At 36.4% G+C, this 26,818-nt stretch overlaps 3 protein-coding genes across 5 annotated transcripts; 1 reads left to right on the top strand and 2 right to left on the bottom strand.

Annotated features, from left to right (window-relative positions):
* Nucleotides 1-2,413: 2,413 nt before the first annotated feature.
* Nucleotides 2,414-5,032, bottom strand: LOC110636242 (protein Asterix). The gene is made up of 3 exons (XM_021785866.2): nt 4,787-5,032; nt 4,282-4,382; nt 2,414-2,698 (listed from the first exon to the last, which is right to left on the bottom strand). The coding sequence occupies exons 1-3, from the start codon at nt 4,943-4,945 to the stop codon at nt 2,629-2,631; spliced, it is 330 nt and encodes a 109-aa protein (XP_021641558.2). The 5' UTR covers nt 4,946-5,032; the 3' UTR covers nt 2,414-2,628.
* Nucleotides 5,033-5,120: 88 nt separating this feature from the next.
* Nucleotides 5,121-7,972, top strand: LOC110636240 (uncharacterized). The gene is made up of 8 exons (XM_021785865.2): nt 5,121-5,398; nt 5,497-5,581; nt 5,652-5,693; nt 6,116-6,284; nt 6,524-6,576; nt 6,694-6,915; nt 7,203-7,249; nt 7,414-7,972. Exons 1-8 carry the CDS (start codon nt 5,181-5,183, stop codon nt 7,466-7,468), a joined length of 891 nt encoding a protein of 296 aa, XP_021641557.1. The 5' UTR covers nt 5,121-5,180; the 3' UTR covers nt 7,469-7,972.
* A 2,041-nt stretch (nt 7,973-10,013) lies between these two features.
* Nucleotides 10,014-26,012, bottom strand: LOC110636255 (uncharacterized). Of its 3 annotated transcripts, none has more exons than XM_058132404.1 (10): nt 25,750-26,012; nt 17,899-17,975; nt 17,540-17,791; nt 14,761-17,393; nt 14,468-14,604; nt 12,316-14,271; nt 12,076-12,124; nt 11,724-11,971; nt 11,499-11,606; nt 10,014-10,978 (listed from the first exon to the last, which is right to left on the bottom strand). In XM_058132404.1, exons 3-10 carry the CDS (start codon nt 17,730-17,732, stop codon nt 10,753-10,755), a joined length of 5,550 nt encoding a protein of 1,849 aa, XP_057988387.1. In that variant the 5' UTR covers nt 17,733-17,791; nt 17,899-17,975; nt 25,750-26,012; the 3' UTR covers nt 10,014-10,752. The 3 variants fall into 3 exon arrangements, with proteins under 3 accessions (XP_057988387.1, XP_021641591.2, XP_021641593.2); XM_021785899.2 differs by having other exon boundaries at nt 17,899-17,960; XM_021785901.2 differs by lacking the exon at nt 17,899-17,975.
* Nucleotides 26,013-26,818: the final 806 nt, after the last annotated feature.

Genomic DNA, 26,818 nt, shown 5'->3' with positions numbered 1-26,818 from the left:
TTATTTTTTGTCCCTGAAAGTGAAAATTGAAAGCTAATCTTTTACTTGAAGCCTATGTATATATTTTTTTTCTTCAGGGAGATCATGTAAGGCAATAAATTCAGTCACTGTAGGAGGGGTTATTTTCTCAGGTCTGCAGTGCAGGATGTACTGATAAATTCTATAGCTACTGGACAGGGTTGAATATGATCGAATAATGTAACTATCATATTAATCTAGATTGCCTAAACATATGTTGATGCTGAAGTCATTGCCCATGCACTTGTTTGTACTTAGGCCTTGCCTCCAGACTTCGTCCTCGCACATATTGTAGAATGTAATTGTCAGGCTCTTCTCGTTTTATTAGGCTTTTGTTTGTTTCCCTCTATGAATTAAAAGGATGATGGCTCGCTCAATGAACTGCTTACTTCTAGATGCCGACAAGGCTTTGGCCTAGTGGCAAAACAAGGGAAGATTGATACCCTAAATCAAGATATTTATTTTCAAATTATTTGATTCTTTGTTTTATAAAGACATTTCAATATGATAATAATGTAACTATCATATTAATTTTTATAATTTGATATTTTTAGCTATGTTAGGTCGATTGCTATACTAAATTCAATAAATCTTGTATTTGTCAGAGGAGATGAAGATAGAATTGTCAGAAAATAAATTATAATGGATATCTTGTGTTCTTGAATCCTTCTGACAATTCTGCAAACATTTCATTCATTCTGATCTAGCAACCCAATAGAAATGGCTGGCCTAAAGATACTGACATTTTGCCAATGCTAAATACTTACATTTTGTTCTTAAGCGGCTAAACATATTGCCTGCAGAATCTTATGGTCATCTTCTTTCTTACAAACTCTTGTTTTTCCTCTCTGCATTATCATTTTTGTCCTTTTAGGACAAAATCAATACATAGCAATACCCAAAACTAAAATTTATTATTTAAATGTTCTTAGCCATGTTGAGTTGATTGCTATATTACAATAAACAAATCTGGTACTTGTCAGTGGAGATGAAGACAGAATTAATTATATATAAAAAAAATACATTAGAATCGATGGATATCTTATGCTCATTCTCTCTCTCTCTCCCTCTCTCCCTCTCTCTCTTTCTTATTGCAAGGAAGGAGATGAAGCTAGAAGTTCTTTAGTTGCCTGCTCATATATAATTGAGAAAATTTGGATATAATTCAGAAGTCTATGACTGAAATGGAATACATCAGTAATGTTCACTGTTATATCAAACTTAGATACACTTACCAGGGACTTCCTAATTCTTGATTTGTTCAATAAAGACTTGAAAATTCTTGAAAGATCCACCTGCAGCTAAACTCTTTCTAGCCATTTCCTTCCGATTAAAAGCATTTGCTTTATAACATCGTCCAAAAGCAGTCTTTTTATTTTGTTTCTAATCCATGCCTTGCTATGATCCCATTTTGATACGGATTCAGATATTATGTAATTGACCTGCAAAGTAAGGCCAACAAAGAAAGGGGATTCCGCTGCTAAGACCCTCCATTGTGGGATTCCATCCACAATGGCTCAAGAAGCATGCAATACTAGAGAAAGACGATACTTTCCCTTGTGAAGCCCACTCCATTATCTTTCCATGATCTGCTACTCTTGCTATGAACCCTTCCTGGAATTCTGCACACATTCCATTAATGTCTGATCTAACACATTCCACTAAACTACTCTAAATTGTAGGTTAATTGATGTTTATAGTTCTTGGTCAAGAGGGTTCTGGTTTAGCACTCATTTGGGCTTGCATGGGAGCATGGTTTTTAAAAGGTGATAACATAATAAGAAGGGAGATCATTATCGGTAAAGTTCGATAGAATAGTTATACAATTTCTTCAGAACCCTAAGAGAGAGTATTCCAAAAGGCAAACTGAAATATAATAGGCCTAAGAGGATATCGCTAAACAATCAAAACCATAAACGATTAAAAGGTGTAGTAGAAATGGCCCGTTGAGGAATTATTCCATGTAACAGTCCCATGGAACAAAAGCAGAAGAGAAATTTGATTTTTGTTGAGAAAATTTGACAAGAGTTGCCATGAAAATGTCCTACTTTCAAGGCATGGAATAGCTACGAAACTAGGTTTTCTTCAGCCACTTAGAATTTCAATTCCATGAAATTGAGGGACTTGTATCCTTTGGAATAATTATTCCTGCATAAAAACTCGTACCATTTTCCTTTCCTTGGAGGCTTCCAATCAAACCAAATGTAAATCTGACCAGGACTTCTGAGATATTTCTTTATTAAAAATAGTAAAGAAGAAAAAATCCTAACGAGCTGCCCATTTATTAAGTAATGGGTTCAAAACAGAGAGCCCTCAAATCAATTCAACTCAGATGAAATAGTGTTAAAAGCTAATAGCCGCAGCCTTTGTTCTAAGAAAATCGTAACAGAGGTGATTTGAGAAAATATTGTTAAAGCATTTCAAACTAGAGAAATTGCAAAGCTTGAGTCGAGACACGAATTTCAACATTATAGGTACACAGTTCCCTCCATATTCGTAACATCAGCACTCACCAGTCAATAAACTTAGCCTTCAGAATCAATAATTATCATTAAATGAAAAGGACCTAAATTGTCACTATTTCTCTTCTAATCTCTCAGTGAAGGAATCTCACTTTTGTGTTTGTGCACTGGGTCGTGTAGGCCCCAAGTAGTTTGTCACCAAACCCATGATTGCAAACCTGGTGCCAGGACATAAAATTTAAAATTAATAACCAAAATAATAATGAACACAAATCCAAGTCAGTCAACAATTCATCGTCTTACATTGCTGCATCTGTGGTACAGGGACCTAACTCGCTTGATATAGCGGACTTAACTTATTAATGAACTACGATGAAATTTACAATTACAGCCAAGCTTCATATTTCTTACGTTGCTGCATATGTAGTGCAGGGACCTAACTAGCTTGATATGGCAGACAACTTATTAATGAACTATGATGAAATTTACAATTATGGTCAACTGTCATAAATGCCCAATTGTAGCCCAAAGTCTACTTATATGTTACTCTTTGACAATCTTTATTCTAATAATAAAGTTAATAAATCGACATTTTGATTTCTTGTGTTACATTCTGCCCTTTATAGACCATCTCACAAGCATGGATTAAAATAAAGCAAATGTTCAAGCAAAGCAATTATCTGGTAAAAAAAAATTCCAGAATAAGAATTTCATTCTCTGCCAAAATCTTATGATGATTGAGGAAACCTATGTCATCAACACTTAGTGGCCTTCATTTTACTCAGAATAACATGGAATGGTTCTTAATATCACTCAAATATAGGCTAGTCTTCCATGTACAGGAGAACTAAGAGGACAGCCGGACTATTTTCATCTGAAAAGTGGTAGTTGAGACCAAAACATTTGCAATTTTGCATTGACATTCACCAGCTCTGACCCTGACTTTCCTCAAAAAGTGTCTCCATGAGTGCAAAATCTACACGGACACTTGGAATCTCTTTTGTTCCTAACAGTAAAACTTTGTGTGTATGTAAGTGCCATACATAGCTCTTTCTAGAAAAGTGCAGTTTCTCGACTATTCTCAATGAATCTGTCAGCAAACTCATAGCACTAGATTGAGATATGCTAACAGGCATATTATACTCCCTCGTATCAAGTGAACAAAGGGATGGGTGATACAATCTTCACAACGCATGAACCTACAGTAACTGTATTAGAAACATTTTCTGACCAAGTATAAGCCTCTACAGTCTCTACAAGCATTTCACTCTCTTCAGGAAGAGCAGACAGGAATGGAAGACCTTTAATCAGTGTGCTGCACTTCATCATTCCAGGAATAAACAATCATTGTTTATAGACAACATAAACTCATAAAGTATTACGTATTATGTATCTGTTAGCAGTCCCAAAGATCATATTGATACCATAGAGCAACACTACCTATCAGGTACTCAACAATACACTGCATCCACTCCACTCACTTCATATGTCACGTCACCCACTCAAACCTTAACCATTTTAATGATGGTCAACCAAATACAGTAGAAATAACCACTCATAGAATCACTTGCCTTCAAGTTGTTTTCACTTCTTTGCATCTATTTGAGGCTTCTAACATATTTGAGGACCTCTACACATGTTACAACCTTAAACATCCCAATGCTATGAAATCATATGTTACAACCTCAGAGAACGAAGGTTATGAGAATAACACATAAACAAACAATTATACCATAAGCATAACACATGCAATGAATACAAGCATAAAACCAAAACTGATGGAGAAACGAACCAAACTTACATGGAGGCCATGGAAACCTGTTTCAGATCATTCTCAATATTTCTCATGTTGGTAAGTGATTGGGCACAAAATATGATTGCAAGCCATGAGCAAAGCTTGTACTGCCAAAAAATAGCAAGTAAAAAAACATACAAGATTACATATTAGAAAAAAGTTGAGGAAAAAGATAGAGCGCACCAGCAACACTAATCAAATCCAACAAAACAACTTGAACCCACTAATAGTCTAAACTTAAGCAAGAAATTTTTCATATTTGTTATGAAAAATTTGAAAGAACGAGATAGAGAAAAAAAAAATCCAAGATCTATGACAAAAATTCTGAGATCCCAAGAGCGTCATCGATAAATATACTTATATCATACTAATTGTAGCACATTAACTAAACTTCAATTCATATCAGCTATCACAAAATAAAAAGAATTCGCATAAGCACAAAACAATTAATAAATAAGAGAAATATCAGTATATCACGATTGCTAGTAAAGTCAAAGGAAAGGGTGCGAACCCTGAACATGACGCCAGCAACTCCGAAAATAACGGCGATGAAACCAGCGTAATCGACAGGAAGATCTTGAGGCAAAACCATAGGCGGCGCGTAAGGCTTCGCCGCCGATGGCTGGCGTGGATCGTTCGCCGACGATGAAGAATTGTTGTGTGACGACATGCCCGATCCCTCTCTCTTTCTGTGTTTGTATCGCAATTCGCAACCGAAAAGAGGAGAGATTGAGGCTTAACTGGTTAAGTTAGTCGTCGCTGGGAATATATAACCACGTCAGATAATCTGATGACGTGGATTACCATGGTGGGCCCCATGTTTTTTTTTTAATTTATTTTTTCAAGCTTCAAGGACAGTGTTGGGGAGGTGCAGTAAAGAACTCTTCGAGACCTAAACTCCAGCAATGGAAACCCCAGAGCAAACCTCTTCCTCTGCTACTTCCTCTTACTACGGCTCCTCGCCACTGCCACCGTCAGTTTCGCGGCTATGGAGACCGGCGGCTCAGCGAAATTTGAGAAACCAGTGGTCAAAGTTAGCCTCTTACAGGCCCCAATGGGTGTCTTCTTCCTCTTCTGGGAGATCTCACGCTACTTCCCTTGTCAACGCTTATCTCTCTCAAAAGTATCGCAAATTTATTTTCATTCTTTCTTTCTTTCATTTAGTGTTCATTTTGTTCTGTGGTTGTTTACTGAGAAAATGCTTGATTAATTTTAATTCAGATACATGCCTTCAATGGAGCTGGGGTCCCTAAATGATATGCCAGATATTCGGAAGAAAGCTTGTTCCAAATTGTTTAAACAACAGGTTATTTTCTATCCCACCTGTGAGCTGGAAATCATTTTATGTGCTGCTTACTCTTATTCTTTTTTTTTAGGAGCTTCATAGGAGCAAACTTTTGTCATCCTACAAGGATATGGTACGAAGATAAAGCACACACTTCTTTTCTGTTTGTAATTCCTAATGAATGCATACACACATGGAAAGTTGAATAGTTGAATGTGGTTGAGCAAACAATTTATGGGTAAGAAACTGTGTTGAAATTTTATTGCATCATCGAGATTACGAATGGAATCCCATTACTTTCTCCTTATTTTATGTAAATTCCCAGAATTTTGGTTTGGAATTACATTAAATTAAGGATAGCGTAAGTTAGGTGTATAAGTTCTAATAATGACACTTTATGCAAAAGGAATATGCACCTTGTCTGTAACTCTATTAATGCAAATATCCTTAAATACGTAGGCATTGATCAACCATATGAAGTTATAGACAAGGGCTTTTCTCAAGTAACTTGCTTGGGCTTTGTTTATTGTGTTCATTGTAATAATTTCTTTGCAGGTGACTGTTGTAACTCACATGGTCAACACTAGTAGATCCATGAGATGCTATGTCAAAGGGACAGGCAGTAGTCCTATTCTGCAATTTTCTAGTAGTTCTGAGGATAATAATGACACTGGTGATGGTGCTGGGATTCCAGTCTTTGCATTTTGGCCAATTTCTTCATTTGGTATGTACTTATCTGCAAATGTTGTATAATGTATGTACCATTTTAAAGTTTTGAGACATCAAAATTCCAGTTCATGGCATCACATTACCATTATCTCATCCCTATCTTATTTATCAAGTTGGTTTTTGTTTGATCATCTTCTAGCAGAAGTTTGAATTTTAAGGTTTAAATGGCCAAATCTTTTATTGTCTTGTTGATGAGATTTACCATTGATGATTCTAATATTTGAATGATTTCAGAGCAGTTAGCAGAGGAGCTTGTTCAAATGTTTATATCTGAGCTCAATTTGAAGGTAAATTGCAATCTTTTACTATGATGAGGTGATCACTTGTATTTGCTGCTGGTTTCGAGCATCCTTCTTTGTTTTAGACACTTTACCAATTATTCATCTTGCTGCTATTCATCTCAGAGACTACTTGTAGTGGAGTTGCTTACAATTAGCTGTGAGGTTCCACAAGTCAATGAGTTGTATTGGTCAAATGAGCTTTATCCAGGAGAATTTGATGATCTGAGCATTTGCAACTTGTATTCGAAGGAAACCTGTAAACCAGTGCCTCCAAGATTGGTGGAAGGGAAGTATGATATGCGTAACATGCAATTCAAGAGTCAACCAAATGAGGATATTTTGCAGGTATTGATTTCAATAATCATTACTATATATAAATATTATTCCACATTGCCCAACCATGCCAAAGATCATTTCATTTTATATCATGTAAGCACCGTGTCCTTATGCATAAGTTGGTAAAAGAAATCATGCCTAATACTTGGGCTAGTGCTGTACCAGGATTTACATAGCCCTTGTACTTGCTTTTCTTCATTATTTTTTTTTCCAGATATAATAAACATTATTTTCTTATGCTGACATGCTTTCATTTACAATGGTCATGTGAATTGCTGAAGTTCATTGCATTGCAGGTTTACCTAACAACATGGCTGGCAGAGGTGAATATAGATATCCATAGGTAGGTTGGAATTTGAGAACCTATTCAATGTTGCACATGAATCACGATATCCATTATAGCTGTTACTTCAATTATGGAGGGAAAAAAAAGCCAGCTAAATTTTTATCTTTATTCTTGAATTATGCAAATGTCATTAATACGACTGCCTCAAATATTGATTTCAGGGTGGATGAAATATTTGCAATTATAGGGGAGGAAATGCATGTCAACTTATCGTGAGCTCTTTCCCTAATCATGCACCATAGTGAGATGAGGCTATCAATGCTAATCCTTCACCTTATGACCATCTGGGCCAACATCTCGATAGTCTTTTGTCAAGGCAAGCTTAAATTAGGTAAGGTGCTGGATCCCAAGAGCGGAAGGAAACTATTTAACCAAGTAGGTACCATCTTCCTTACTACTAGTAGCAACCTGCTTGTATGTTAATCACAAACAAGGCATCAAGGGGTACTGTTGAGATTGCGTAACAATAAGCATGTTTGTTCAGGACTCTTAAATGAGAGGAGATTGAGATGTGACAGAAATGGAAATTTAATTCTAAGAAGCTGTGTATTCTCTTTAAAAATAAGTCCCAAAAATATAGGGGAAAATACATGAAATGGAAATAACAATGTTTACCATTTTACATGATCCTTCTTTTCCTCCTCTATTTCCTATTTCTTGTAAGATTTAACCAAACAAGAACCGAGTATCTTTCATTATAGTGTCTTTTTTTCCTGTTAACATTCTCTCCGCATCTCATTTCCTAGATGAGTACTAATGTTAATAGCAATGTTGTCAGTTCATTATGGGAGTGAATTGTACATTGGATGATGACTGATAAGATGAGCCCTTTCCATGTGAACTCTTCCAACAGGTTTATCTCATTCTTTCTAACCGCCCATTGAACATAAGGTCATAAAATGACCAGTGAATGAATTGTCGATCTTTCCTGTATTGGGGTTATGATTTTTGAATTGAATATTAGTATGGTTATTTAAATCAATAAATCAATAAAATTATTGATTTTTATTCATTTTGGTAAGATCACCCATGAATGAGCTATGTAAGAAAGCTCTATATTCTATTTCTATTTTTAAAATTTAATTTGAAAATTTTAACATGATTCTTGAGTTAAAAATCTCATTGAAATTTGACCAAAATCTAGGAATAAAAAAAACCTAATTATTAAATCAAAAATTAAAATTTAATGATTAGTTGAATAATTATAGAGCTCGATTAAGTAAAAATCTCTGTTGCATTGCTTATGAAAGGTAAGCCTTTACTTGGTTACGTATTGCCTGCAAAAGGATGAAAAATACATAACAAATTTTCTTGTAGCTCTTTTCACTTGAAAATTGAGATTGAAATGTCTTTTTATTGAAGGGTCCTCTTTTAAATCTATATAGGAAAAACAAAAATCAATTGATGAGGGCTGTTGAATTTAGGTGAAATTACTAATCATTTTTATTCCACTGATACATCGGAAAGAACCAAATTCCTGATCTTTTGAATGCAATATCAAGAAACAATCCTAGCAACTTAAAAAAGAGGAACTTTTTGGTACCAAGTAAACCATGATATGTTAAGATCGTTACCATCACGAGTGACTGTCACTTTAGTGGTACCAAAATTTTTACCCTGCTTTAATAATGTTACACAAGCATTGGGTAAATGCTGTCTTCTTCCCAACAATTCAATTAACATATCGTGACCATACATGATCGGTCAACTGTCACTTTCAGAGGGGCCAAATTAAAATTTATTTAGTTTTTTAAGGTACGGATTAAAAGGCTAAAAATATTTCAACACAAAAAAATATTGCTTTTTCTAAGAAAGGCAACTAAATAGGACTTTCCAAATGGCCATCACTAATAGAGAAAAACTTTTTAGCAACTACATTTACCGCCACCATGTAAGCTTAAAACATGGCAAATCAAGATGAAACATTCAATCAATCATGTGCATACAAGGCTCACACCCATGCACTTTGAAATTTCAAATTTTCCTGGGGAAATCTGACTTGAGAAATAAACTAAGCTAAGATGCGCATGGATTTGTTTTTTTGTCGCTTCAATTCCAACCATTATTTTATATTCACATTGCTTAAAATGTGATAATTATTTGACAATATAGGTAACCAAAGTAGACACACTCCTCAATCATAGCCAAATGAACCAAATTAAAAAATAATAAATAAATAAATAAACAGCGGCAGCAGACATACTAACAGCCAAAAAAAAGTGGTAGAAACTTGACTAAAACACATTCAAAGAACATAAGAGTTGAGTCAAATTTGGACCATGTTTTGTATCAATTAGCAATCGCAGCATGCCATACTAATTGACATAGAGGAAACCAAAACAAAAACATAAAGGAAAAGGGGGTTCAGATAAATTTCTCAAAATAAATTTTTATGAAGGTTAAGAGCATAAAGAAAACACAGGAACACAACAAAAAAGTAAATTTTCATATGAACCTATTAATTACTTGGGAGGGTGTAAGAAATTTTGGGTCATTTTCCCATCCCAGGAAGTCCGAGAAATATCATGAACAATTTAATTTCTCTGTGACCATATAGCATTCAGGCACCTTTTCAGCTTCCAGATGCACAAAAAGGAAAAATACTAAGACTGCTGTAAGTCTAAGTTTGAGCTCAATGCTCATGGTTGAATCCATAGTTAAATGGGAATAAGTCAAAGTAAGCTGACCAAAATAAAGTTAGATCCAACAAAGAAGAGAATGATGAGGAGGAAGAAAATAAGAGATAAAGAGCAACAGAGTATGCTGTTGGAAAACCAAATATAGAAACTTCTTGAACTGCTCAGTATTTTGGCAACTTCAGCATCTTTACATTTTTCTCAATTTCTAGGATAAAGAAATCCCAAGAATACTTGTGAAAGCTCAGCCAATTTGTACAAAATAATATAGGGGCCAAATGTGAAATAACAACATTATTGCACTAAAGCCGGCAATTCAAGACTAAAGGGCCTGGAAATTCGCTGCCCCTCTCCCAATCCACCCTCACCCCCCCTACTCCCTCTTCTTTTCCTTTTTTTTTTGGTTTTTTTTTTTCTTTTTCCAGAAAAGAAGAGGAAACAAGGTAAAACACTTATATCACACATAGAAATCCATTATCGGAAGCCTTGCTAGCAAAGAAACACACTTGATAAATTTTTAGCTATGTGTGAATATCATTGCTAAGACAGACTGCCATCTGTTGTCCCCCATTTACTGAAAAAACATTGTGGGGAACCCCAATTTCCTCTGATCATTCAATTAAGTATACAAGACCAGATTAATCTCTCAAGAATGAATATGATATCAACGGCCTAAGTTGAAAACATCTAACAGCCTCCATTGCTCTTAAGGAGACAATATAGCATCCAAGCCTCCTACATTCCCATCTGTGTGGTTCTACAGTAAGAAAGTGCTAGTATACGAGTTGGTAGCAAATGAATCAGAGAAGTATGATGGATGTGGAGATAATTGCCCAAGAGAGATAAAAATCAATTAATTAATGATCAAAGTGGAAAACATTGTACCCCGTCAGGGAGATTCCTAGGCATTGGAAGTGCAGTAACATATCTTTGGAGACGGGATTTCTGAGTTGCATCAGAGGATGATGAGGTCTCAGCCCCATCAGCTTGGCCCCGTCCATGGAACTTGGCAAAACGATTGATAACAGAATACTTCTCTAGCTCTTGGCATTCCACTCTCAGGTCTAGAACAGATGTTCTCTTGTCCAATCTGAATCATCAGTAGGCAGCACAAGAACAATGAGCATGACATTGATACTGAGACCAAATATACATTGTTTTCATAAACATTATGTTGAGAATGACACACAAAGAAAAGAAGTGTTAGCAGCAACAGCAAGGAAGAGAGAGGAAAGAAGGATGAAAAATGACACTGCTTCATGGTCATGCAAAAACCTGATAATATGCAAGCCAGATCGATTGGAAATACAAGAATCCCTACCAATTTGAAATAGCATCAAACTAGATCAAGATTTAACAAGTGGAAGCAAATTCAATTTGTTATCACAGACTTTTCTTTTAAGGTGTACACCTTGTGGACCTATTTTCTCAGTCTAACCAAATCCCAATCATCTACCTCCGTTTTGCAAATATATAACTCAGTTCTATCCATTCATAAACCAAACAAGATTTGAAGCAGCGAAGGCATACGCCCCCAGTTTCTGTAAAAAAATTTCTCAATTATTCAGACATGAAACTCAATATTAGAACAGAATACACAACAGTTTTACCTCAAGATATCATTTTCTAGCTTCCTTGCTCTACTGATCAGGTCTTCCACAACTCTTGAGAAGTATTGATTGCTGATTCTCTCAGATGTTTTTAGCTTCTCAGGCAGGCTGAGGACAAAAAAAAAATACTTCTTATTAGCATTGATGGGATCATATTTCCAGTAAAACTGTAAACGTTGCAACTGGTAAAAGCATGCTAGAGAAATTTCAATGTGCAGCACTTACGAATTTCCACTGCTGGAAGGCACAGGAGTTTCACTTCCACCACAAGAGAGTGTGCTGCAGGCATCTCCCAGGGTTGATCGAGCAAGCAAGTGTACAACACTCTCATAATGTGACATAGCATCTGCAGACAGAACTGATGCCAACGAAGGGTGAAAAAGCAGCTGCATAAGCTGTGTTGTCAATATAAGCCTTCTCTTTGATCTAAATCCTGGTGGTCTGTCCTCTACCATTTCAGTTTCATCTTCCACCTGTCATTAAATGAAGCAAAAACACTGATAATGTCAGAGACCTAAGAAGAAAAACAATAACAGCATAACAGAATTAGGAAAGCCTGTTTTTGTTATGAGCACACCTTCTCAGGCAATCTGTTTGCTGCATGAGCCCATTCCAGTTCTGCCGAACTGCAAACAATAAACTTAGCATGTGTTAAAATAGTTGGGGAAAAGGTATCACACAATATACAAGAATATATAGGAAATGCATTTTTTAATGCATTAGATGATTAAAATAATTTAAAAAAATGAATGACGCATCAGTTTCATCAACACAGACAAGAAAAGGTACCCATCAACATGAAATTTATGTAAACTACCTGATGTTCTGAAGCCTTTGAAGGCCATGCACCACTTGTTTATTCCATGGTAAAAGTTCTGACGTAGCACTTTTACGCTTCTTTGGTCTCACAGCAGCCAAGCTCACATCAACAGTATCAAGATGCATTAACTGAGGGGAAGAGAGTGGTGAGGGGGTTGAACCCTTTTGGAGAAGACTATGCCGACTAGCATCAGCAGCAATCACATTTTCTTGCTCCACTGGACCATGAGCATGCAAACTATTGGAAGGCCTTCCAACAGTGAAAGGAAGTTCCATAGTCTTTACGGTGACATTTCTCCGTGCATCATGTAATGGTAATATCTGCCCATTTTTAAAGGCACCATACTGATCAAACCAGGAGGGGGCCATCTGGGGACTGATCTGAGAATGTTCAGTTCTCACTGAAACTGCACTGCTATTAGCAAAATTTTGAGAATCATTTTGACCAAATCCAAGCGTATCCTGAAAAAGGGCATTTGCATCCCGAACATCTGTCCTTCTTCCCAAAATGCTTAGCATCTTAGCATCTCCAGCAGAACTTGAAGCACAATTTGTTGATGTATCTCTGACCATATTATTGTGACCATATAACTGCTGTCCATCCAGGGGGCCTACTTGCTGAGCATCCACAGCACCATCAGGACCTTTAAATCTCTTCATACTCCTATTGTCTGGATCCACATCTGCATTTTTCGTGCCCTGCACTTGATGCATTAAGGAGTAATTCTCATGAAAAAAATTATTGGGCCTTAAAGATCGGCCAAATGGTTCAATCTCTCTTTGGGTACTAGCAGGGTTCGCAAGAGAAGTGCCAATAAGACCATTTGCAGCAGATTCTTTCCCTTCTGAGACAGAAGTTGTCTTCTGAGCATGGTCATTATCCGGTGAAACTTGCTGGCATGGGTATCCTTTCACTGCTTGTTCTTTCCCGCCAAAACCAAGTGAATTCATGGAACATGCACCAGATTCAGAAGGACCATTCCTTACCATTTGCACAGCATGACCTTCTAGCTTCTGTGGTACAGAGGAAGTTGCTTCTGCATCATTATTAGATTGAATGTTGGGCTTAAACATATTGGATGAAGCCTTAAAAGCCTGCACACCAAATGAACGTTGCTGTGTTGAAATGTTGGTCCATACAGGAGCCGACGTTCTTGCAGACGCATACTCCTGTGATTTGCCAGATACATTAGAACCCTGAAGAGCTGGCACAGCTTCCAAAACAGGAAATTGCTGGGCAGAATCTTTTGCGCCATTTTGGTTGTTATTACTGAACTGATGCATCTCACCAGAGGAAGTAACATCATTATGTGAAGTAATTCTAGAGTCGTCTGGCAATGAAGCTAGTGCTGACTGACCACTTCGAGCTCTCTCAAAAGATTCAGTCACCTGTTTTGACTGAGATGTAAACCCATCAAAATATGCATTGACAGACTGACTGTTTGTTGCTCGTGCGCCCATATCGTACATGTGCTGATTTTGACTATGACTTCTTGAATAAGGAAATCCAGGGGAAAGAGCAGCAGAAAAATTTCCCTGGGCAGTCTTGCCACTTTGTCCTGAGATACCACAAATATTATTCCTCAATTCTTCTTGAGATATTTCACAAGAAAGAGGAAAGCCCTGAACAGAGGTTGTGGAAGCCAACCATTTATGACCCTTCTCCCCTACTTCAGAAGTGACACAAGTTGAACTGATGGAGTTATTTTTCTGTGAGGGGCTCTGAGAAGATAGGGCATGCTCTTGACTAGGCAAGGGTTGAGATGGGGGAACAAGTTGAAAACCAAAAACTTGAGAAGCGGAAGTCTGATTTTGTTGGAGTTGAACAGATCCATCAGAATTTTTTACATCATGCATCTCAGAAGACTGATTGCAGTTAGAAGAGGCGAAGTGTGTTGCATTTCCACACTCCCTTGATTGGTCCACCTTATGAAGAAGCTCAAGCATATTTTGACTGCAATGAATTTGAACATAGAAAGCATGACTTATGAAAGGGACAACTAAAAAAGCCAAGTATGAAGGAAAAAGAAATTCTATCACCATGGAAAGCAAACCATACTGACACACAGTAAGTTAATAGGAAGCAATAGAAATGCTGGATGAAATCATTCCTATCAACTTAAATAACTGTTTCAAAATAAATCAATTACCTTGAGGGTGTTGCCTTGCTTGTTGTGTACACAGCTCTGTCAAAGGAAGCAGATGTACTAGGTGCTGAACCTGCAACTATGTTTTTCACATTTATCCCATCTAAACCTTTTGTTTCTCCTTGACCCGGAAAATGAAGCTGCAAATAAGTATTAAAAGAGAAATGTCAACAAATCTTTTGAAGACTTGCTGCTGGTTGTTATTTAACACCAGAAGAGGGGCTTAGCCTGATTCAAAAATTTGGAAATAGGAAAAATGAAATGGCAACACATCATGGAGCAAAATCAACAATTACCTTGTCAATTTCCGTAGAATTTCTAGCTATCTGAGTAGGAAATTTTGATTGCCCAATACCCCCATGATCATGACCTTTAAACCGTTGAGAAATCTGCATTGGCATGGACTGTGAATGTTTGAGATGTTTTGTTCCATAAGAAGGTTCAACATCAGCATCCAGATCCCCCATAGGATGATACTGAAATTTACGGACTCCTGAGGGCTTTCGGCCAATATGAATAGATGACTTTAGTTTTCCTCCACACAAAGTAGGTGAATCATTTGCATCTAGCCAAGTTTTTTCTCTGGCACCACTAGTAGAAGTATGGTGGGATACAGTGATAAAGCTATCAGTTTTGCTTTCTTTTGTATCAGGGTAATCATGAGTTTCAATTGCACCATTGCCCAAACTATTGTTTCCTGTTAAAGTTTGATGACTCTTATCCATATGAGGCTGGTATTTTCCTGGAAACTCACGTCCTTTAGTGTTGACTGAAGAACCAATATTTTTCCAGATATCAATATTATTACCATTGGGAAGCTGCTGGCTGTTTTCCTCGTTAGCCCTTACAGTGCTTGAATCAGGCAATGCAGCAACATTATTCAGGTTAGAATCTTCTCTATTAACTTGTGGGCTTCCAGTGGCGGATTTTGAACGCTCCAATTCAACAATTGAATTAGAAACACTATCAGTCTTCCATGTACCAGCACCATAGCCCATTACCTCAAACATGGGACTCTTGAGCTCAGTCATCTGAGAAGTTTGCAATGTGTTCTCATTACCCTGGTTCTTCAAAACATTACCTGTGCCTAGCGGCATAGAATCAATAAACTTCCAACCATTTGGTCTAATGCCTGGTTGGCTACCATTACTATAAGAGGATATGCTCTGTTGATTTGTCCAAGAATCTGAAATGCTTTTTGCATTTGATTCTACATCTGAGGCCTCAGCACCCTTTCCATAATTATGACTGCCTTCAGAAACTGGCTTTTGTAAAGGATTGCAATCCAACCATTTGTTTTCCTCTCCAGAAAACGGCTGAACATATCTTTTAGAAGAACCACCATGCAACCTCTCACTCTGTTCATGTGATGTATTCACTCCAGATTGCTTAACCCCTGGCATATTATTACAGTTGATACTTGAGTTCGTGCCATCGTACATACTGTAGGGTCTATCATTCATAGAACCCTGCAATCTGTTATCAACTCCAGTGGATTGCCGTTTGCCACTATCATTCACAGTTGGGGTCTGTTGATTCTCACCTGAAGGTTCACTATGACGGAAAGTCAGACCTCTCCACTCCTCTTGCACCCCAGTATCAGCACTTGATGTTTCTGCTACAGCAGACTGCATAAGAGCACTCCAACTCCCACTTTGAACAGAAGGAAATGCACTGAGAAAATCTGTGCCATCCAACATATTAAAACCTCCTGATCCTACATTGGTACCTCTGCCAAAAGCTTCCCATAAATTATCATCTGTACCAAACAAAATCTTTTCCTCAGTCGGGTCTAGGGCAGCCACATTCTGTGAAGTAGTAACCTGCATTGCTGTTTTCTCCAGTGATGTTTCGGATGGGCCACCTGGATCTTGCCTCCTATGAAAATCCTGCCCAGGCCCATTGCTTTGATGGGGATCTACTTGCCGCATGTTTTCCAAATTAAATCCACCATCTAAGCCTTGGCTATCAGCAGTCCCTAACGCCTGCCTAGAAGCCAAAGTACCATCCAGCATGCTAGCTTGGTCTGGAAACCCAGCATATTGATTACCTGAAAAGGAATTACTGCTGCCTGATATCTGCTGTATTGTAGACGCATCCATTTGGACAGGAGAGTATTGGCTGGGAGCAACTCTTGTTCCAGAGATAGGAACACCATAAAGAGATTGATCAACCTGCTGAGGAATGATTCCTGTCAAGCGCTGTGCCTGACCATGCTCAGGGGAAAACATTAGCCCGCCAGATGATCCTTGCATCACTGGAGACATACCACGCTGTAGCCAATTTGCATTACCTGGCATAAGCTCAGGCTGCCAGGAATAATTAGATGCATCATGTATAGGAATGCCATTGAGCAAAGTCGATGGATGACTGCCAGCTGTCTGTTTCGCAAAAGAGGAAACCTGATTTACAGAATTCAGTTGCCTCACTTCTTGTTGTTGCAATTGTTGTTTCTGATACTGTTGCTGCCTTTGAATTTCTTGCATTTGCTTGAGCATGACATCTTGTTGTATTAGCTGCATATCTCTAATCCCCGACTGCTGCCTTGGCAAAGATTGCAACATGCCAGGATGATGACTACTCATTTGCTGTTTACCTCCCAAAAAATCATAATTAACAGGAGATTCATTAAAATCCACCCTTGCTGAATTTTTCTTCTGAAGTTCAGGAGCATTTCCTAAAGGTGCATCAAGAATTGAAAAGCCTCTTGACATTAAATTATGTCGATCAGGTTCTGTATCCATTCCCAAAAAGTTTGCATCATTCTGCCTTGTCTGGAAAGCTTGATTCCCATGCATATACCCATTCAATGTTGGTTGCTGGTTTTGAGATTGTCTTCTAGCAAACTCAGGCCTCAGAATTGATTGAGAAAAATTCACACCATGCTGCATACTTGATGACTGTCCCCCATGTCCTCCCTCAGAATCAGCTAAAATCAAAAAGAAAAAAAAAAGATGTTTAATAACAGAGAAGATGGAAACGAAAAAAAAGAAAAAAAAAACTTTTTAATAATATCCCGCATAGAAAACAATATTGATCAGCAAAACGAACTAATTCAATGTGGAGAAGTGTTACCTGATTGCTGTACAGAGTGATTCTTTAAGTTAGAAATAAAAGGTGTGCCAATCTGTCTCTGACTACCAGCCCACAGATTGTTACCTAGTGCAGGCCAGGCCCCGTCAACAACCTCTGAGTGATGCTGGCCCTGAGACAAGTTCTCCTGGCCAAAGAAATTATGGATCCTATCTCCAACTTCGTTGCCAGGCATAGATAATCCACCACACAAATTTTCAGTAGCTAAAAAATTTGTGACAGGAAAATCAATACCTACAATGAAAACCAAAAATTTCCAGTCCTTACAACTTGACATATGATTGATGAGATCATGAGAATATACTTGAGTGAAATATTTTCAGGCACAAGCAAGTTCAAACCTCCTCTATTCTCATTTAAGTGTCACTCCACTCACCATGCTCAAGTCATTCAAAATCTAATTCTGCAAACAACAAAACTGAGGGCATAAACACAAAGTAATGGTAATGAGTTCTTACATGCAAACATGAATACCACACTATTTGCAAGTAGCAGACAAAAAAGGGCAAGTTAAATTTTCCCAGAAAACACATAAGATGAATATGTCCTTCATTTAAATGGCTTAATTACAGGCAGCTCCAATGTGAATAAGCACAAGAATATCGTCTTATTTGGTGAAAAAAGAACATTGCAAGCCTTCGTATGACAAGTGGATAAAACTTGTACATTTTGTAAAAGAAACAACAAGAAACGGCTCCATACTGCAAAAGCAAAATGTCATACCAAATATTAACCTAGCATCCATCCACTAAACATTGTACAGTATCATTTGGATACACTCCAATTCTAAGAACCTAGATAACCTGCATCAGAAGGTTATACAACACCACCAACTAAGCTTGAGAATGGAAGCAAGAATGGAAGATAAATTTCAATGCATCAAACTGGCCTATCAAGAAAAAAAAATTCAACACAATCAGATCCTCAGTAGTTTCTAAAACACCATTCAGTATTTAAATTAAAAATCATTGTGCCACGTCCCACCTACATTTAGCCACTAATCATGGCAAACTAATCAAATGGTAAAGCACTAAAATTCAGAATCGACTACAGATACACCTACATCCCAATGTGATCTCTAGTACAAAGTTTTCACTCACACTTTCTGAAAGTGCAACTTCAAATATTTCCTTCATCACAACCAAAAGGATCTCTCAGTTAATTGGTCAACCAACTTTAAAAGGACAAAGCCAGCATAAGTTAGTAATCCTCATTACTTTCCACACAAAACAAGATCTAGGGCTGAGCAGATTCCGGTTAAAACCAAAAAACTGAACTGATCCAGTTCAGCTTTTCAGTTCAGTTTCGGTTATCATTTAAAAACAGTTTGCAGTTTGGTTTGGTTTGGTTAATTTGATTAAAAAAAAAAAAAATCAAACCAACTGAATCATCCCATATATGTTATTACGCCCTTTTGCCCTCCCTATAAAATCCCTAAAGCTCACAACCTTCCCCATCACCTCTGCATTCTGGAGCCTCTCTCCCTCACCTCACCCTCAATTTTCTTTCACACAAACCAGACCCAGAGGCCTCCCCCAGACCAGACCCAGAGGCCTCCCCCAGCCCTCCCTTCTCACTTCAGCTGACTTCTTCTTTCCCTCATCTTTTCCTTTCCTTCACACTAAATCCCTCACCTGACCTCAGCCATTGCCACTTACCACACACCACACCAGTCACTCGACTCACTCCAACAACATGCATAATCTCTAGAGAAACTGAACCCATCGAAATCCCTCACCTGACCAGAAATCTCCCTCACTCCATCCATGCCAAAATACCAAAGGAACGGAGCATGGAGGACAGCCCAGATTTTCAAGAAAAACAAGTTCTTCTTCCCATGGATTTTGGCAATGCCACAGATTCAGTGAGATCAAGATTTGTTATTCTTCACCTTTTTTGTTCTATTTGAAATTGCAGAACCAGTTTGTGGTCTACTGAAATTGCAAATCTGATTTCTTCTTCTTCACCTTGGTTTCCTGAAATTGGTCTATACCTTGTTGTTGCTCTATTGAAATTGCTGAAATTATTAATGGTTCTTTTGGCCAGCTTGTTGCAAAATGCAACTTTGCACTTGTTACTTTGTGTTTCCTGTATATAATGATTTTACATTTGATGTTAATAAATGATAACTGGAAAACCATTTTGATTTGATTCTGTAAAAGCTACTGGCAATTATTGGTGACCTGTTCTCAAACCAATGAGTCCAACTGAACCCAATTTTTTTTTTTTTATTTGATTCAATTTTCTTTATACTTTGGTACATAATTCACATTTCAGTTTTTCAGCTAGTTCAGGTCAGTTTGAAACCGAACCAACCGATTGCACACCCCTAACCAAATCCCTAAAGAGAATACTTTCCAATAGGTCAACGCTTAAACTTAAATTTGACAAATTTAATAGATGAAATCATAATTCAATCACAAGCCCCAATGACCTACTAAATTCCATTCCCAGTAGGTATGTGAAATATAGCACTTAAATGTCCTCCCTCCCTCTGGCCAGACCACAGGCATTTAGATTCACCTTAATGGTCATCTTTGTAGGTTTGTCACAGTTCATGCATCGCATATGCTAAATAATAAAAGAATGAAGCAATGACATGTCCTGCACTCCTCTCTAATAGGCAAAGTTCAAAGGAAAGAGGGGAGGAAGGAAAAGAATAAAAGAAAAAGGCCATTTTCCACCACTTGGTTAGAGCACAAAGCAATCAAGGAGAGGGGGGGAAGAGGACCTTCCACCCTACTACCTACCCAAAAATACTTTCCAACCAATTCAGGCAGATTGACAGTATGGGAAGTTCTTAAATGGATTATTTTACTATGTTTCCAATACAACTTATGAATTTTAGTGTATTTTAATGGCTTTTGTCAATGTAGATAATGAAAAAATATCGTCCTCTACTATTAGTCACCAAAGAAGACAAAGGAATGGCAGCTATCCTTCCTTTCTCAATCCCTTCCTTCATTATTTCTTTGTTTTCAATTTCCTTCCCTCCAACCAAACAAATTGCCAAGTGATCCCCAACCTAACCATCATTTCAACTTCTCTAGGATGGCAACCTCTTACAGATTTTCCAAAATATTAAAACTAATAAAACTCAACTCAACTCAACTCAACTTAACTAAGCCTTTATCCCAAAAATTTGGGGCCAGCTATATGGATTCACTTTCTCCACTCTAAACGATTTTGGATTAAATCCTCAGAAATGTGTAATGCTTCTAGGTCATGTTGTACTACTCTCCTCCAAGTCAATTTAGGTCTATCCCTTTTTTTCTTTCTATCCTCTAACCTAATGTACTCTACTTGTCTAACTGGAGCCTCCGTATGTTTACGCTTCACATGACCAAACCACCTCAATCTCCCTTCTCTCAACTTATCCTCAATTGGCACCACTCCTACCTTTTCTCTAATACTCTCATTACGGATTTTATCTAGTCTAGTATGGCCATTCATCCACCTTAACATTCTTATCTCTACAACTCTTATCTTAGACGCATACGACTCCTTCAGTGCCCAACACTCACTACCATATAACATAGCCGGTCATATGGCTATACGGTCAAATTTTCCTTTCAACTTATTGAGAATCTTGCGATCACATAAAACTCCCGTGGCACGTCTCCACTTCAACCATCCGGCTTTAATCCTATGACTAACATCTTCCTCACATCCCCCATCTACTTGAAGGACTGAGCCGAGATATTTAAAGTGATTACTTTGAGACAATACTACTCCATCCAAACTAACTCCTTCCCTATCACCAGTTTGGCCTTCACTGAACTTGCAATGCATGTATTCTGTTTTCGTTCTACTTAACTTAAAGCCCTTTGACTCTAGAGTACTTCTCCAAAGCTCTAGCTTTCTATTGACTCATTCTCACGTCTCATCTATCAGAACAATATCATCCGCAAACATCATGCACCAAGGAATACTCTATTGTATATGTTTCGTCAATTCATCTAAAACTAATGTAAAAAGGTAAGGGCTTATAGCTGATCCTTGGTGTAATCCAATTGAGATCGGAAAACCTCTTGTATCCCCTCCCACTGTGCGCATAATAGTAGTTGTTCATTCATATATATCTTTCAACACTTGTATGTACCTAATAGATACCCTCTTTTGTTCTAACACACTCCATAAGACATCTCTTGGAACACTATCATAAGCCTTCTCCAAATCAATAAAAACCATGTGTAGATCTTTCTTCACATATCTATATTTCTCCATCAAGCTTCTAATGAGAAAGATTGCTTCCATGGTTGAACGACCAGGCATGAAGCCAAATTGATTGAGAGAGATAGAAGTATCATGACATAGTCGATGCTCCACAACTCTCTCCCACAACTTCATAGTATGGCTCATGAGTTTAATTCCCCTATAGTTTGAGCAATTCTGTATGTCTCCCTTATTTTTAAAAATAAGTACCAAAATACTCCTTCATTCATCATGCATTTTCTTTGAGTTTAGAATCTTATTAAATAATTTAGTTAACCATGCCACTCCCATATATCTCAAACACTTTCACGCTTCAATTAGTATTCCATCGGGTCCACAGGCTTTACCCACTTTCATTCTCTTAAGTGCTTCCTTTACTTCTAAAAATCTAATCCTTCTAGTATAATTCACATTCTTTTCTATTATTCTATAATCTATATTCACGCGATTACCATTTTGACTATTATTAAAGAGATCATTAAAATAATTTCTCCATCTTTCTTTAATGTCCTCATCTTTCACCAACATTTCTCCCTCTTTATCCTTAATGCACCTAACTTGACTGAGATCTTGACATTTCCTTTCTCTCCTCCTTGCTAATCTATAAATATCTTTCTCCTCTTCTTTAGTTCCAAATTTCTCATATAACTTTTCAAAAGCCTGTGCTCTTGCTTGACTAACTGCCTTTTTTGCCTCTTTATTTGCTATCTTGTACTGTTCATATGCCTCATTATTATCGCATTTAGGTAATTTCTTATACCATTCCATTTTTCTCTTCACTGCCTTTTATACTTCCTCATTCCACCACCATATCTCTTTTGAGACTAGTCCATGTCCTTTAGACTCTCCAAGTACTTTTCTAGTTACTTCTCTAATCTTTGATGCCATCTGTATCCACATATCATTGGCCTCCATATCCAGCTTCCATGCTTCGAACTCGAAAAGCTCATTTTTGAACTTCACTTGCTGTACTCCTTAGAACTCCCACCACTTTGTTCGAGCTACACTATTTCTTCTGACCTTACTTGAATTGTTCCTAAACTTGACATCCAAGACCACTAACCGATGTTGACTTGTTAAAGACTTTCCTGAAGTGACCTTGCAATCCTTGCATAGAGCTCTATTTGTCTTCCTAGTGAAGAGGAAATCGATTTGGCTTCTATGTTGCCCACTTTTGAAAGTCACTAAATGTGACTCTCTTTTTATAAAGCAAGTATTTGCTAGTATTAGGTCGTATGCCATAGCAAAATCCAAGATGCTTTTTCCCTTCTCATTTCGACTGCCAAAACTAAAACCTTCATGATCATTCTCATAACCTTGCCTATCACTTCCTACATGTCCATTCAAATCTCCACCAATGAAAACATTCTCTTCATTCAGTATACTTTGCATTAAATCATCCATATCTTCCCAAAACATTTATTTACTCTCACTATCTAGTCCTATTTGTGGGGCATAAGCACTAACTACATTTATTGTTTCTCCTTCTAGTACTAGCTTTACTAGTATAATTCTATCTCTTACTCTTTTCACAGCTATAACAGCGTCTTTCAATGTCCTGTCTATGATTATGCCCACTCCGTTCTTGTTTCTCTCCTTTCCGGTAAACCACAGTTTGTACCCCTTCTAGTACTAGCTTTACTAGTATAATTCTATCTCTTACTCTTTTCACAGCTATAACAGCGTCTTTCAATGTCCTGTCTATGATTATGCCCACTCCGTTCTTGTTTCTCTCCTTTCCGGTAAACCACAGTTTGTACCCTGAATTACCCACTTCCTTGCTTTTCTCTCCTACATAGGGAATCGCCTCAACTGAGTGGGACATGGACTTAGGGTTTGCAAGTCAACTAAACAATTGAATAGTTATTCATGCTTTAAATATTTCCTTTTTTCCCAAATTTAGTTAGTTACAGAAAATTCTTTAAATCCCAATAATGTGTCAACCTCATATCTAGAATAGAGTATGTATGAACAACTTGCTCCTAACTCGAGAAAAGTGGTCAAGCCTCTGCAATAATTTCATGCTATAGCCTATAAGAGAACTTCATATGCCTCTTTCAAGTTATAACATCTTGAAAAACAACATGAAATATCAAAAGATTTCTTCTTGCTCTTAAAGTCCATAGATTTCTGCCAAGACTCCATATCTAGAATTCTACATAGAATAGGATCTTAAGAGAAATAAATATGAAATAAAGAAAAACAAAATAGCATTCTCTCACACCAACATTCAAAATGTACAAGTACAATCCAAAGTTGGAATGGGATATCAAGGTAACACTCTACTGCAGAGTTACACCCCTCCACTTGCCCCAAGAAAGAGAATATCAATACTAATAAATTAGTTACATAGATGTGTAGGAGAAACCAAACATCTTAGTTTTGAATTGTAAGAATATATCAATCATAGCAAACCCTCTAACCTACCGTGAATGTTTACACCGAAAAAGTTCACAATTCAGAGTAATTTATCCAAAAAAACAAGAATAGATAAACTCATACTACACCCTTTTCTTATTTCTTTGTGTTTGACATCCATAAATTTCTACCAAAAGAAGAGCAGGAAAACACAGAAGAAGAAGGTTGGTGGAAAACTTTAAAACACCAAAAGAACTAGTAAGATATTGACATGAACCTCATCAACTTCAATTGATAATAAGAAATCTAATCAACAGTGTTGAAAATATAAGATTATACAATCAATCAATCTACCATGGTTCAAAATTTCATGGACTACAGGCGATACTGGAATCAGTACTAACATACTCTCACAGTATTTGAAACCTCAATACCAACTAAAACTTTTTGGCCAAACTAAAGATGGAAAATAATCAGTGGCACGTGTACTAAAATACTAAGTACCTATACTTCCACATTGAAACACACTATATATGCTGGATCATCGCCCAACACTCCATAAAAATACTTGAACAGCAACGTTTATATTTAGGATACCACATTTTTTTCAGATAACAGTCAAAGTCCGCTTGGCATGCTTAAGAATATCAACGCTTGCTCTTCTGTGGATTCTCATTTTATATTCAACACAATTTTTTTCTTCAGTTATTAAGTATTAACTAATCACTGCAAAATCTGACGCCTGTAACATGCTCAGTAATGAATAATTTTGGGGCCTAATGCAAATTTGCCGTTTTCACAAGCCATGTAGACATGTAGTGACAAAAAGATACTCTTGGTACAAACCAGCTAAAATTAAAGATAGGATAATAGCATGAAGTCAATCAAGCAAGTGAAAAATCTACAATAGGGAATTCAGGGCATAGCGCTGACAAAGCTCAAGCCAAGTGGAAATGAAAACCCTTCTCACTAGCAGAAAGAGACATTAAAGCAACAAATGCCTCCATTGTTAGCTTAACTCTAAGCACTACAAATATAGAAAGATCCATAAACGTAATAATAAAAATACTACTAATAACGATATATGAACTAGATGAAATCTCATCAAAACCCTTTTTTGCTCGTTTTGGGTTACTGAGAAAATATGGAAGAAAAATAATAACAACAACTTAAGACGAAATTTGAACACTAAATACTCAATAGCTAGGAACATTTCTAAAGGCAGCCAGAGCAACTTTGCAAACTAACCATCTAAATTTATAAGCAAATTAAAAGATTTTTTAACAAAAAAAAATAGGCAGCAAACCCAGCGCCCAAAATCTCCACTTCCTTTCCATTCCCCACATTTTCTCAGCAAGCAAACAGAGCCTAGACCTAAAAAGTAGCCCAAAATCTCTCATTTGACGCCAAATTCATATAAGATCGAGAGCAAATGACCAAAATTCAAATCCAATATAAAACATTTTTTTATCATAAATACAATCCTGAAAACACAAGACAAGATGCAATGCAGCTGCCCACCCCTAAAGCTCCAAAACCCTGGTACAGATTAGGTCGTCAAGGCAAATTAGCCTTTAGAGAGAAAAAGTTAGGGTTTCAAGAAAGAGAAAGCAACTCACAGTTTCGCCCGACGGCCTCCGTCTGAACTTGAAACCGATCTTCTAAGACTCTGAATTTGTTCAATAATTAAGGGTTTGAATCGAGAGACGTAGAAAGATATATAGAAAAAGAGCCTTCTCTGAGCTCAGAGCCAGAGAGAGAGAGATAAAGCGATCGAAAATTGTGTGCGAAATTTTCAACGAACAGAGGAACAAAACTGAGGTTCGGATCCTAGGCTCAGATGTGGGAAGGTAAGCTAGGTATAGGTTTGGACCCGAAGAAAGTGAAGAAAAACGTATTTCCTTTGAAATAAGATTCAAATTGCACCCATATTTATTGGGAAGATTTAATTTTATTTATTTTTAATTTAATTTAATTTATAAATTTTAATTTATATTTAAATTAATCTAATTAATAAAAAATATAATTATTTAATTATTTTTAAATATTAAAATATTATTTTATATTATATAATTAATTAATAAAAATAAAAATATTATTTTTATTATTCAATATTATTAATTAAATTAAAAATATAAAAAATTAAAAATTATTACTATCGCAATTAATAATATTAAATAATAAAAATAATATTTTTATTTTATTAATTATAAAATAGAAAATAATATTTTAATATTAAAAATAATTAAATATTAAATAATTTATTTAAATAAATTATTTGATATATAAATTAATTAATTATAAAATATAAAAATAATATTTTAATATCATTTTTAAAATATTTAATTATTTTGTTTAAATAATTAAATATTTTAAAAATGATATTAAAATAAAAATAATTAAATATTTTAAAATTGATATTGAAATATTATTTTTATATTGTATAATTTGTATAATTAAAATATTAAATAAATTATTTTTATATTATATTTTAATATTAAAAAATAATATTTTTATTAATTGGACTAATTTGAGTATAGATCAAAATTTATGTATTAAATTACACCAAAAGTTAAAAATTAATTAAATTGAACCTCCCCAATAAGTAGCCAAATTGAACCTTATTTTTATTTTCTTTTGGTTAGTGAAGAAAAAAGTATTTTTCAGGGTGAATTTAAAAAAAAATAA

Source organism: Hevea brasiliensis, chromosome 13 (assembly GCF_030052815.1).
Source record: "Hevea brasiliensis isolate MT/VB/25A 57/8 chromosome 13, ASM3005281v1, whole genome shotgun sequence".
Classification (NCBI taxonomy): domain Eukaryota; kingdom Viridiplantae; phylum Streptophyta; class Magnoliopsida; order Malpighiales; family Euphorbiaceae; genus Hevea; species Hevea brasiliensis.
Note: the sequence above shows the minus strand (reverse complement) of the source record. Positions and strands in the feature narration are given on the sequence as shown.